At 41.4% G+C, this 14,646-nt stretch overlaps 1 protein-coding gene across 15 annotated transcripts in view; it reads left to right on the top strand.

Moving 5' to 3' along the window:
* Positions 1–14,646, top strand: part of CAMK2G (calcium/calmodulin dependent protein kinase II gamma) — a 136,472-nt gene that overhangs the window by 59,390 nt on the left and 62,436 nt on the right. For all 15 annotated transcript variants that reach the window (XM_064144942.1, XM_064144940.1, XM_064144945.1 and 12 more), the window contains exon 3: positions 1,860–1,919. In XM_064144942.1, the coding sequence (XP_064001012.1) occupies positions 1,860–1,919 (60 nt within the window). The remainder of the gene's footprint in view (positions 1–1,859; positions 1,920–14,646) is intronic.

Here is a 14,646-nt window from a genome sequence, read left to right as displayed (position 1 = left end):
GGGCAATGTGATCTGGGAGGATGAAGGATCTACTTCTGTAGGAGTTCCAAGCAGAGCTGGGAGGGTAAGTGGGGAATTTGCAAGACCCAGATGTGCAAAAGGATGGATAGTTTATCTCTCACTCTTGTCCTGCTGTGAGAATCTGGGCTGAATGCAGAGCATGCAGCACAGTCTATTTACTGCGCAACTACGTTTTGCAAAACTTCATTTATGAAAAATGCTGCTAAAGGAGAAGCCAAGGCACCCCCCTCTGCAGCCCAGAAGTGCAAGTGAGAAAGAGCTTGCATTGCACCAAGCCCTCAGGAGCATGGAAACTCTCCAGCCTTTCTTGCTGCCTGCCAACTTATTGGAGAGTGTTCTGACATAGAACTGTAAAATATATGCAACAGGAAGAATAATTTTGAGAAATGAGAAGGCAGGAGAGATGAAAGGAGTAATTTACTTTCCTCTGTCTCTGAACAGTAGCAGATGAGGATATAAGCATATGTCAGGCCTATAAAGTATTAATTGGGACATTTTCTACACTTCAGTGGTGGGAAAGGAGGCCAAAATTCTTTAGTGCCCTGAGCTACTATTTCCAGCCTGGAAGAGAAAACTGTTCTGGGATCTTGCTTAGTCTTCATCTTCTGATTATGGAGGAAAGAACAGTTGCCCAAATCCTGCTTTTACAAAGGGGAAAACCATGCAGAGACCATGTAGCCGCATAGGCTGTTCTCAGGCAGAGCAGCACAGTATGACTTCGTTGAAATGAGTCTTTAGTGGGTTTGCTATAAACTGGAGGATGCTGCAAGCCTTCCGGTGACCTATGCATAGTCCAGTCTGAGAATGCTGTTTTCCCTTGCTATATTCTTTTGATGATTGGACTGAGAAGGAAGGACAGTCATGCCTCTTTCTAGACATCTGCATCCTCAGAAGCAATTGCCAGGATTTCCTGAAACTTTGTCTCCCTCAGATGATTTCAGTGAATCTGTGCTTCGCCAATGTGAGCATTTCATTTGAGAAGATGGGAGTTCTGTTGCAAAAATTCAGGACTTAATCATGGCTGTAGTGAAAAAATTTCTGTCCGAGCCTTAGTGACTAAAAGGCTCCCTGTTTCTTGGCTGAGATGGGCAGATATCCTCTAGCTTCTATTCCTTCACTCATGTATGATACATTTCTAAGGAGAAGAAACCAGTTTTTGCTGTCCTTGTTATTTTTGCCTTTAATCTGGATGACAGTTGTGCTCAAACTGATGTTGCCTTTGGGCTGGAATAAGCATGCTTAGTGTTTAGGCAGCACTTCTTGCATAGAGAACTCAGAGTGCTTTATCAGCATTTCACAAGCACATCCATTCATGGGTGCTGAAGTATGGTTACTTTTACAGTTCACTGGAGCTGGCAGAGTTCCCTACTTCATGTGATGGCCGTGCACTGGCAGGGGCTCTATGTTTCTCCTTACTCTGCCCTTCTTTACCAGTGTTTCTCTAGAATGGAAGGAGATGCTGTTTCACATTTCATGTGGGTTATTTCTTTAGAGACTTTTCCTCCTCTGTAGCCTTGGAGAAGGGAATATGCCTCAAAAGGGGCATTAGTGGGGAAGTGGCTTTGCATATTTATGAGGCTGACAGAAGAGCAGTGTGCTGCTACTCGGAACCAAGGAGTCCATATTGGTTTAGTGTTAGCTCTGTAGCAAAACCAGATACTCTCCTGTAGCCTCCACTGCACAGCTCTCACCTGAAACAGCTGTGAGGTTTTGGGAGACACTTCTGTTCCAGCCTTCTGGATGTCTACTGGTCACTGTGTTCTTTTCTCCATTGAATTTGAATGAGACCTTAGTTCATAGTTGTGGTTCTTAACAGCTTGGGTTTTATTCTCTTTCAGATCACCAGAAACTGGAACGCGAAGCTCGAATCTGCCGTCTTCTGAAGCATCCAAATATTGGTAAACCTCCTTGGGCTCAGAGGGATGGGGGTGAGAGAGAAATAATGTATATCATCTAGTGCACTGTAGGAGAGCAGATGTATTCTGAATGTTCACAAGTGGTCAAACTTGCTTTTTGAAGTCACCTCATTTTGTCTTTTTTGCATGTGACCCTGTCCCACTACTCTAGCATTCTGGCCCAGATGTTCACCAAAGCTTGCTGTGTTCCTGTGCAGTTGCCTGAGTAGAGTTGCCCCTGCTCCTGGGTGATACATGACTCTTGTCTTCTTATAGAATCATAGAATCAACCAGGTTGGAAGAGACCTCCAAGGTCATCCAGTCCAACCTAGCACCCAGCCCTATCCAGTCAACTAGACCATGGCACTAAGTGCCTCATCCAGTCTTTTTTTGAAGACCTCCAGGGATGGTGCCTCCACCACCTCCCTGGGCAGCCCATTCCAATGGGAAATCATCTATCATTCTGCAATGGAAGTGAGCTGTTTTTGTTTTCCCCATGCCTGTCTTCTGTTTGGTCCTCTCGGCACTTTTTGACATATCTGATCAAATGCTGTATTCAGAGTCATACCCGAAGTTTCAAGGAAGGTGGGCTAAAATGTCAGCTCTTTACATTACAGTGGTCACTTAATATGAAGCCAAGAGACCAAAACCAAATTGCTTATTTTGGCAGTAGTCAGAAACCAACCAACCAAACAGTAGAATAATGAAGTAAAGGAAATAGTTTTGTCTGGAAGTACAGGAAGATGCAAAATAAGGCACAACCTCAATCCAAAACTACATTATTTACTGAACTGTAGAGAGAAGGCATGGATTTTTACCTGATACCAAAGCACCATGAAAATTTGCCCAAGGTTTTCTTTTAGGGAAATGCTACATTGCTGGAATTTGCTTTAAGCAAAATATTGGACAATTAATAATCCTCTTTTTAGTACCTTTTAAATAAATCACAGAATGATAGAGGTAGGAAGGGACCTCCAGAGATCATCAGGTTCAATCCGTTGCTAAAGCAGGTTTGTCTAGATTAGGTTGCACAGGAATGTGCATCCAGTTGGGTTTCAAAAGTCTCCAGAGAAGAGAGACCAGGAGCTCTCTGGACAGCCTATTCCAGAATTTTTTCCTTGTGTTTAATCGAAACCTCTTGTGTTCTAAAGCTTCTAGGATCTTAGCTAAGGTCTAATTTATTAAAAAACCAAAAAAGGCTAAGAAATACCAAACTGCCACCTTCAACCAAATCACTATTAAATATCATTTGTCTTTCTTTTTGCGTAACCCTATCTATCAGTGTAGGTAACATTTTAAGGGCATCTGTCTGGTCTGACTTTCAGTTTCGTAATCATTTGCTCCTATTCTCTGAAGACCTGGGAGAGGAAAGGTGTCTCACAGCATACCTCGTGGACTAGCATCTGTAGCCTATTCCATATGTGATGAAGAAGCAATTTCCACAAGCTTAGGACCTCGCAAAGTGCCTTAGTAACAGCTTTTCAGCAGAAAGAGCTTTGTTGCATCTGAATGTAGTTGTGGAGGTATGGCATGATGAGAGGAGCAGTTGCCACCTTCTGCAGTAATTTGCACTGATGAATATGTGGGCTGGTAAATTTATTGCTTCACAATACTCAGAATGACTAAAACTCACATTTAGCTAGTTACCAAGCTTCATTTGCCCCATAAGACTTGTTGCACTTTGTTTACTAGGTGATGTCACTTTTTATTTTGGCCCTAACTTCACTTCATCATCTTTCCTTTCTATTATTTCTTACATCCTTTCTTGCCAGGCCTCTCACAGAGTAAATTTACACATGGGGGAAAACGACTTTTATAAGTAAAACGCACCGAAAACAGAAACATATCACGTTCCTGCTTCACTTCTACAGCTTGTTCCTCATCTGTAATGAGTGGTGATGTTTGTCTCCTGTTGTAGTGTGCTTTGGAAAAGACAGTTCGTTGGAATGTCACTGGTTCTTGCACTGTCAGAGCATTTCTTGTCTTCCTAGGAAAAACATTTTCTTACAAAGAGGCTACTCATTCTCAACTAAACAGGTAGTCACAGATAGCAATAAAGGAATTATTTTTTTTGCCTACAGTACAGAATCAAAGCACATCCAGTAAGACCTTGGGAAATCATGTGGTCTCTTTGTCAGTCCTTCGTAAGCCTGGCTTGTTCCAGGCATGTTTGTTCTTAAAAACCTCTAATACTTCCACAGCCCCTAGTGGCAATCCTTCAAATGTTTAATTTTTCTGTCAGGCATCAGAAAAAAACATACTTTGCTGCTGTCTTACTTTGTTGTTTCTAGTTGTGTCTGGAGTATATGTGGAAAGTAGTTTTTCTTTCTTATAACAATCTTTTACGTATTTGAAGACTGTTATCACAGAATTACGGAATCAAGCAGGTTGGAAGAGATTTCCAAGGTCATCCAGTTCAACCTATCACCCAGCCCTGTCCAGTCAACTAGACCATGGCACTAAGTACCTCATCCAGTCTTTTTTTGTACACCTCCAAGGATGATGACTCCACCACCTCCCTGGGCAGCCCATTCCAATGTCAAATCACTCTCTCTCTGAAGAACTTTCTACTAACATCCAGCCTAGACCTCCTCTGGCACAACTTGAGACTCTGTTCCCTCTTTCTGTTGCTGGTTGCCTGGGAGAAGAGACCAACTCCCCCTGGCTATGACCTCCCTTTGTGTAGTTGTAGGTCAGCCCTGAGCCTCCTCTTCTCCAGGCTAAACCACCTCAGCTCCCTCAGTCTCTCCTCATAGGGTTTGTGTTCCAGGCCTCTCACCAGCTTCATCGCCCTTCTCTGGACACATTCCAGTATCTCAACCTTTCTCTTGAATTGAGGAGCCCAGAACTGGGCACAGTACTCAAAGAGTGGCTTTTAGTATCATGCCTCTTCTTAGTCGTCTTTTTCCTCAGAGTAAACAAACCAAATCTTTCAATCTTTCTTCATACATCATGTTTTCTAGACCTCCAGTTTTTTTGTTTTTTCCTACCCTCTCCCCTTCCCTGGACTGTCTCCAGTGGCTTCATGTCTTTCTGGAAATGTGATGCCTGAAACTGGATATAAGATTCCAGCCAAGGTCATGTCAGTGCTGAGTAGAGGGGGCAAAATTGCTTCACCTGTCCTACCAAAGATACTAATTTTACATATGAACCTTTGAAACTTGCCATTAAAATATTGTTGATGCTCATTTGTTTTCTGACACTATTGCTTCAGACTACTTTCTGCAGAACTTCTCGCAAACAAATACTTTTTCTATCTTGTATAGTTAAGGCATGCTGTTAAGGCATACCTTACATTTGTCTTTATTAAAACAATCAGTAAGAAATCCACTCTGTGGGATACACCTCAAGTGTTTCCAAGACTATTTTGATTTGTCTTCTGATAGTATAATAGAGTTGCAACTCCTCCCACAGTAACATGAGCTTTAATAACAAAGCCACATATTGCATAATGTGGATAATTAATAACATTGTTGAATACTCTTGGCCTCTGGACAAACTCTTGAAGGTATTGTTTGACAAGTTGTTCCATTTTGACAGTGATCAATTTTGAGTATGTTTTTTCACTGAATTGTATACACCACTATAAGTTAGTTCTCAATGCACGTTTCTTTTTTCTGAATTGTTTATGGAAATAAAACTTAAGATGATATTAGAAGCCTTGCTTAAGTCCAGATGCTATATGTATTGCTGCTTTCGTGTTCCTTGGACTTGTTAGGTTGTCATGGGACGGAAGTGTTCTGACATAAGTGGTAGGTTTGTTCCTTGAAATGTGTATCAGCAGTTAGTATTCACATAGTTACTGCTATTCAGTGTTGTAAACTCTTCTGGATGAGTATTTGCTGTGTTGCCTCAGTGTGAGGCTATGGTAGTAACACGCACCAGTCCTGAATAATTCTGCAGATTTTGCCCTTGCTTTGTTTTCCTCATTCAGTTTTATTGTTACTGCTTTTGTTGCAAACTGTGTTGCAACATGACCTGCTTTTCTGAAGTGATCTCAGCTTCTAGTGAGTCCAGGGCAAAAGGATTAAAGGAAGTCTGCAAGGTGGACAGCCTCTATTGTCTGCCCATACCCAGGATATAAAACAAACCTATTGCTCAATTTGTGATCTTTGCAAGGCATTGATTCTGCTATGGAGATTCTGGACTGCACTACTTTGACTCTAACACTGCTGCTCCTATAGAATAAAGGTTGCCTTAGGTACAAAATAATGGTGATATTTACGTTTGCTGTTGCTCTTTGTATAATGTCCACTTTCTGAGTGATTCTAACATGTTTTCATTAAATCTCAGTCCTAATTATAGGCTATTGCTCTGTAATTGGCTGTTTTGCTTGTCTTTAGATCCATGTTGTGGTTAAGGTTACCACAGTGCTGTAATCTTTCTAAGAGCTAGACAGAAGAAAGTTGACCTAGACAGTTTTTTGTGATTTTCATCTTATATTATGTACCACCTTCTCATTGTGAACCATTCATCTGCATGTGCCATTGCACCTGATAACCTGTGATGGTTTGGGTGTTACCTGCCCCCCCCCCACCCCATGCTTTAGAAATCATCCAGGCTAGACTCATCCGGCTCTGGAAATTGAATGAAGCTTTTATATGTACAGCTTAGCACAATATACAAGCAGATATTTACAATACATACAGCTATATACAGAAATATACACGTTAAAAAGTAATACAGAAACACAACTCCCCTCCCAGAAACCTGAGTCCCCAGGAGGGGTTCCCAACCTCCCTTCCACCTTCTCCCACCCCTCTCTATCTCACCCTTTATGTTGCCTTGTGCCCAAGGAAGAATGGAGGATCAGCCAGGGTTGTTAGGAAGCAGGTGGATTAATCAGGTTAGGTTAGAGAGAGAAAAATGCAGCCTGCAGCCCAGACAGAGAACGACTAGCCGATCTGTTTGGATTCTTGCTCTTATACCTCTCAGCAAGCCTATGAGGGAAGTAGACATCACCATTGTTTCCCTCTCACAGCCTGTAATGTTGTTCTTCTCACCAAAACATTCTAGCTAGATTCAAACTAGCACATAACCTCAGACTTCAGTTCAGTTTAGGAACAACCTATTTCCCTAACTTTCAACTTGTGGTTTTGTTGGGTGTGGTGTTGGTTTGTTTTGTGGTTTTTTTGGGTGTATCTTTTATTTGTTGTGTTGGTTTTTTGGTTGTTTTGGTTTTGTTGGTTTTTTAAAAATTCCTGGTGATAACTTAAAGCATTTTGCTTTCTCATCCAGAGAAACCATTTGCCAGCCGTGCTTACCAAAAGTCATAGAATTCCTGGGATCAATCTGTTTCCTTCACCCTGGTTTTTAAAGGCAAAATAAGATGCACCCATTTCTGAGGATATGGGAGTGTTAGTCAATGGTGGAAAGCAACATCATTAAAGCCTTACTATCTTTAGGCTGATAAAATGCCTGTGAAAGTTGGCAAGAATCACAGCTCTGTGAAGGGTTCTACTTCTTGCAGTGATTCCATTATCTATCAATTTGTTTATGGGCATTTAACATGGATGTATTTGAGAACATGTAGAAGAGCATAGTATGGCTCTCTTCTCCCTTGGTCCTTGCTTTGTAAGAAAGAAGCAGGTTTCAATAAGCATAACCCTACAAGAGTAGGGTTATGACTTGTTCAGTGTATCATGAAGCCTGCTCCATGCATGAATTTTGTCTGCCATTCTCTTAGGTATTGCCCTTCTTCTAAATTTACTTTGTTACACTAGTCTAAATATGTATCTCCTCTTTGGATCAGTCACCAGATGAGCAGTGCTCTTTCTTTAGATATTTTTAACTGTACAAATGTAGTTCTTGAATATCTTTTGTTCATAGTTCAAATTGGTTGGTTATTGTGTCCCAGCTCATGGCAGCTTTTTCTGTGAAGAACTGCATGCACTTAGGTCTGTAATAATAAAAATACCTATTTTAAGAATGGCTGGTAGCAGCCCAAGAGTCAGAGCCAAATGCTGGCTTTGATTTTTTGCCTCCACATCATTTGCTGAACTGCTTCAGTTAATTTCTTTGAGGGAATTTATAGCAGTACTGAAATGCTGCTCTCAGCATCTATCAGAATTATTGCCTTTTCAGGTTTTTTTCTTACTTCTGACTTTTTCTCCCAAATATACTTGCACCTGAATTATTTTTATTTAAACTTCTATCTATTGGCTTCTCTTGGCATAAACCGAAATTTGCTCACATTCTTACTTAAAGTGGGGGAAAATGGTATAAATGTCTCCTGTGAATTAGAATTATTTCTTTTGACTCAGTTTAGTTTTATTTTCTTTGACAAGTGATCTGTCCTTGGGAATGGTTTTTATGGATATGCACAGAAAATGGCTTCCAGTTTGTGTGCCCTTAAATGATGGCTACAGTCAAGGTGTGAATTGCTGTAAGGACTAAGGGTACTGTCTTGCTGCATGCAGCCTAGCTGGACCATCTCACAGGTTTATACTTAACCTAGTAGGGAAGCAGGATGCAAACCTAATACTGGATTTGTTTTCTTAGTGGCATCAGCCACAACTTAAGTTTCTCTCATTTTGAGAGCAGGCCCTCACTTTTCTCCCCTTCACAGAAACACAGCAACATTCAAATTGGAAAAGACCTTCAGGAACACCAAGTCCAACCAATAACCCTGCTCTACAAGGTTGACCCTAAACCATGTCCCCAAGCACCGCATCCAAACAATCTTTAAACACATCCAGGGTTGGTGATTCAACTACCTCCCAGGACAGCCCATTCCAATGCCTGACCACATTCACTGCCTATTGCTTGTTTCCATCATTTTGTTTTCTCTTCCTGTAGTTTTTCCATGCCATTTAAAAAACAAACAAACAAAAAAACCCCAACAAAACATTTCTCCATAGTCCGTCTTAATTTGGAAATGCAGTAACAACTGTGTTTGCTTCTTTGTCAGAGCATATATTTATTCTTTATTTCTTTGTGGTCTGTACTAGAGAGGTATTCAGATTCCATTATTCATCTGTTCAGTTGCAAGATTTATCTGTATGTAAGCCATTCCCTAAAAGTGGGATGTCCCCAGAGGGATGATGGCCAAACTCAGTGCACTCTACTCAAAAGGTACTGCAGAAGTTGGAGGAGGATTCTCCTAATTTATTTCTTTGCTCTTACATCCTTGTTGGAATAATGTTGAGGAAATGGACCGAGTCCCCCTTGGGATTCCCTCTGCCTCAGCACGGAAGAGAGGGATGAGTACAATGTGGTAAAATGGTGCAAGCAACAGCCTGCCTTTTGAACAGTTTGCTGTGTGACAAGTTTTCATGACTGTACTGGGAAATGTAAGAAAGAAGTTGTGAAAATCAGGGTAATGCAGCAGGGCTGGGGGATGTCAGGCAGAACACCTGCCTGCATGGGCAGGAGCACTGCTTTGCAACACCAAAGGCTCATTTGTCCATGATGACAGAAATGCGAAGCAAACATAATTTTATTGTATATATTCAGATGAAGTGGATTTAATGTGTGTTGTTTTTCTGGTGTGGTTGGTTGGTTTGTTTGTTTTTGAGGTACCAATAAAGTTGGCATGACTTGTAATTACTTTGGAAGTTTTTAGAAGAATAGATAATGTACATATTACATAACATAATGTAGATAGCTGTATATATTACATACTGTGTATAATACTAGCAGTTACCAAACGTACCACTGGCTTATCTGGTATGTGGATAATCAGAAATTCTTAACAACAGTTCTGGATGGTTGCGATTGCATTGTTATCAGGACAGTAGGAAATATTCCTGCTAATGGGAGCTTTTGGCTCATGTAATGTTTAAGTAGGGCATACTAAATCTTATGTATCATGTGCCGAATTTCATGTTTTCAATACAGACATTGCAAAATCAAAGGAAGCTACTATTTAGTTGACACTGAAATGTTGGTATTTTGGGCTGCTTTTTTTTTTTAAATAGTTTGTTTTACTTTTGCTTTTTACCTCTGCAGAAGGACCAGTTTCTTAATGTCAGAAAGATCACTGCTTTAATCCTATTTTTTAGGGCAGAAGTGTTAAAAGTTATGGTGAGAACAATGGTGGGGGGGATGAGGAACCCACTCATTTCTGGGGGGGTGTGTGTCTTTTCATACAACCTTAAGTGTGTTCCTTGTCTTTCTTCATAGAGCCTTCAGTGGCTTGGTTCTGCTTGAATGGAGCATAGTGTTAACAAGCCCCCCTTCTCTTCTACTTTCCAAAGCTTTAAAAGTGCAGTTGGTGTGAAATGCTGCAGGCTTGGGCATTTTACATCAGCCTGGTATAGATCCAGCATACCGTAGCCTCTCTGTGTCAGCTTCGGAAGGAGGAGCAGGAGAAGAGTACGGTTTTCTACTATGTCCTGTTAGCTAGCTGTCCTGCTCCTCTTAGTTACTGCTCTAACAAAGCTGGTCATTAGCTGCTGGAACAGATGATTTCTGGAGGATTATTTGCATTACACAATTTAGTGCTTTTTAATAGCAAATTTTAATTAAAATGAGAGTTCTTTTGGAAGCAGCCTGGGCAGCTGCAGCTGCATTCTGCATGTTTAATGTAATTAGAGAAACAGCTGGAGTGGGAGCTGAGGACCCAGCATACAGACAGATACAGGTTTGTGGTGGCACCTCATGAGACAGGCATCCTGAGTGATGCAAATGTTGCAGGAAGCATTCTGGCACACAGCCAAGCTTGGAGGTGGTGGGACAATTCCCATCTTGGCTGCCCAGACTAGTGAGCAGCTGGAGAAGTGGAGAGTGGGTGGTAGACATCTGTGTCAGTTCACTTGTCACTTGTTCTGCCACAGACGATAGTGCTCAGTTTGTAGTTTGTCAGGCTATGTGTGTGATGTGTATTTGTATCTGTAGTTTCAGCATCTCCTGGCACATTGGGAGAACATCTTTGGAAGAGACCTTCAGACACATTTTAGCCTCTAGTTTTATTCTGCTTCTTCTGGCCTGCACTCATTTGAAATGCACCCTTTGTAGTATTCTTTATCTCATCCCTTTCTCCATGATACAGGCAAAAATCTGATGTCTTTTTGGAAACTGCTGAGAGGTGCAGCTGTGACTGACCTTTAAATAGAATTGTTCAGTCCAGAAGATCCCTGAGCACTTCTGAGTTTGCACTACTAAGACCCTGTGAAGCAGTTACTGCATTGCAATTACCATGATCCAGGAGACAAGAAATCCCTGTTGCCTCTTATTGGCTCTACTGCAGATTCTGCAACACAGGCGACTTAATCCAAGAGCCCCAAGTATTACATAATCACAGTAAGTGACGTGTGTTGGCTAATAGTGTCCTTTACGTTCCCATAGTATCCAAATGATTTACAGTTAGGAATATCTAGATTTAGCAGGCAAGGTCCTCATGCCCTATAGCTTGAGCACTGTCCCCAAAGACAAGCAAAGACCATTGGTTATGAAGGAGCAAGCATATTTCAGGTCCTATTACCTTTTTCTAAGATGAGAGCAGTAGTTGCTAAGTGAAAACACTGGTAACTGTCCTGTGACATTCTTCTCCTGCTTGTGTGTTTATCTTTTGCTGTGATTTCAGTAACTACTTTGCTGTCAGAGACAGACTTGCAGCACGCTGTCAGAAGCCACCCTGTCTTACAAGTCAGCCTTGCACCACTGTTTGCTGTGGACATAGGATACAGGAATGTTCAATCTGGAGCTTAACTGGCAAGCATAAATGCTTCTGGATATAAGAGTAAATAGATAATAATATCAGCACACTCAGCAAGGTGAGGGGAAGATGTGGGTCAATCTACCCTAGGCATAATCTGTTGATCCCATTATCAGTTGCCCTTTATATGTGACCTTTTAAAAATGAGATGCCTGTTGATTTTCAACATCATCTTATGTTCCTGTGGTTTGGGTGAAATTTGTAAAATCATTCTTATTTATTCATCATTTACTCTAAATTTTGCATTCACAGAGCTTGTCTTCGCATGACTCAGAAGCAGGTTGCATTGGTTGTTAGGATGGTATAGTTTGTTTTGAAGGAAATTCTTATGCTCAGTTTTGTGTCACACTCGGGCATCAGAGAGCTGCAGTGGCCTGTACATGGTCGCTTTATTCAGGCAGGGAATGCAAACCACATGGCATGACTGTTACTGTATTGATGTTTCTCACTAACATGCTCAATTTACTGCAGCTAATATCATAGCTTATTGATATTTTTTTCTAAAATAAAACCTGGACATGCAGTAGGATTTTCAAACACTTTGAAGTACCAGCTTGAAGTTTTGTTCTTGAAGCAAGATTTCCAGTGATACTCTGAAGACAGCAGGCAGAGGAAAGTAATATTCACAATAGATGTTCTTAGAAAGTGCTTGAACTCCTGGTACCCAGCTGTTGCTAGGTTCAGTAACTGCAGTACACCCCCTTGAGCCACTTACTGTGGTATCAGGCTCACTGTAAATGCTCTGGATTCCATTAGGGCCTCAGACCTGGTACACTCACAGAAAACAGGCAATAATTTCTGTGACTTGCATCAGGCAGTATTGAAGATACAAGGTTTTAGAGAACATAACCTAAGTCATGATGCGTACCTTCTGCTGCCTGAGCAGCTGGTACTATTGCAGAAGATGTTTTTACCTAGCAGTCTGTAAATGATTGTGCTCCTTTGAGACCATTTGTTCTGACATTTCTTAATGGTGCTGTGGGCTTTAACTTATTATTTGTAACATTATCTGTAAAACTCAGTTATTTGTATGGTTGGGACTTTTTCTGTGCTCTGACTAAAACCTTGGATAAAGTCTTTTGCCATATCCAGTAACCGATTTAGTGCCTTGTTGTCTGACTGGCTTCTGTTTTGTTTCTCCCATCTCCTCATCTGTTCTTGTTAACCATTGTACTAAGTGCTCTTCCATCCATCACCTTTGACATGGGAAGAACCATCAGGTGACCCTGGCTGTGCATGGTGTTTCCTACATCTGTAAGAGTCCCTGTGTTAAGGGTGTTTGGCTAGGAAGCAAATATGGTTAGAACTGATCTTGTTGCATGGCAGAATCACTTAATAGAAACAATCTATCTCATCTTCTGGTGAATGGGGTAATATCAGGTTCCTTGGCAAGTACTGGACTATTTTGCAGTTTGGTCTTCCTTGGAAGACCCTATGTTTTAGTTGCTGTGATGTAAGACTCTATTTGTGATGTGTCAGTTTGTCTAGCCTGCTGCGCTAGACAGGCATCTCTTCTCCCCTGTTGGGGGGGGGGAAGAAGTTCTGTAATATTTTTGAAGAAAAAGCCTAACTGGGTGAGGTCTTTTCCCTTTTCCATTTTTGTTGTAATGGATAGTTATTTTTTTGGAAACCTGTTACCTTTCAGAATCTACATGTGATTACATTTTTCACCCTCTTGTGTCAATAAGTTTGCGGGTCTGAGCAGCCTGTGTGGGCTCTGCTCAACTATTTGGTTGTTACTGAACTTGTGGTATTAATGGAGGTGTTAGGTGGCGCTGTGTTAGAAAGGAGAACATTTTAACTTGTGTATCAGCATTGTGAATCAAGGTTATCACATCTGCATACTGCAGTGTCCTCCTCGCTGGAAGGCTCTTGTGGCTTTGCAGGAGGGTAGGTAATCAAAACCTTAGAGTGGAAGGGCAGTGGGGGTTCTTCCTATTCTGCTATGGGGTATTGCTTTTCTTTCTCTCTGGTGGTGTTGGTATGAAAAGTAGCTGTGGGCTGGAACTGAAAGTCACAGGAGTTTTGGTATATCTAGACCTCCTTAAATGTTTTTTTTTATTCCATTCATCACTGCCCTCCTTCATACTTTAAGCTTAGTAGGTCAAGCTGTTGCTAATTATTCCTATGCAGGCTGGTGAGGCCCACCATCAGCTTTTCTACAGATTTTCTGTAGATTTCTGGATTTTCTTTTTCTCTTCTACTTGCTCCCTGAGCTTTGTTATCTCAGCAGAATAAATCCTGGACAGACTTTTTGTTCCAGCATTGCTCTGGGTGGTCATGAGGAAGCAGCTCCCTTGTTAAGTTAATGACCTGCGTCCTGCCTCCAAGGCCTTCTTTTGCTGTGCAGCCTTAGAGTGATGTACAGTGTCAGTATTTATTAACTGTTTCTGTGCTCCTGTCATGGTTCCTCACCTAAGGATGCAAATAGTGTTTTACTGTCCTTGAAGGCTCTTTCTACTGCCTCTGCCAGTCTCTGCCAGCTGAATTGCTACTTCTTTCCCTTTTCATAATGTGTTTGACAAAGTTGCTTTCCTCAGGACAAAGAAATGGCACCGATCAGCTTATTAAGATTTTACTTTCTGGTGTAATTTGCTGCCTGCATCTTTGCATCAGAGTTTATCATCAACTTTCTCACTTTTATCTGTGTTTGCTGTTCCTTTTTCATGGTCACTGCTTTCAGCCTGCTGATGGCTGTGCCTCTTTCTCAGGATTTCATTTGCACTACTCTCCTCTCTGGTGTTGCCTGCAGAGGTGTCAGAAGAAGGACAGTGCCAATTTTGTGCACACTAAGCATTGTCAGACATGGCCTTATTAGCACATACAGCTTGTTTCTTCATTTGTCCATCTTTACAAGGTCTCCTCACAGACTTTGCCTGTGTCCAGGGTCTCAGCTTTTGTTGATGTGCCTTTCTCCTGCATTCACCTTGAATAGTCTTGTGCACTGTAATGAAAACCTGCACGGAGAATCCAAGTGTCCATTTCAGCCACTTTCCATCTTGTTTCTAGTCTTCAATGGAAATATTTTCTCCTAGGAAATGCCCTTCTTCTCTCTTGCATTTTTGCAATGCC

Source organism: Pogoniulus pusillus, chromosome 6 (genome assembly GCF_015220805.1).
Source record: "Pogoniulus pusillus isolate bPogPus1 chromosome 6, bPogPus1.pri, whole genome shotgun sequence".
Classification (NCBI taxonomy): Eukaryota; Metazoa; Chordata; class Aves; order Piciformes; family Lybiidae; genus Pogoniulus; species Pogoniulus pusillus.
This window is presented reverse-complemented; position numbering and strand designations above follow the sequence as displayed.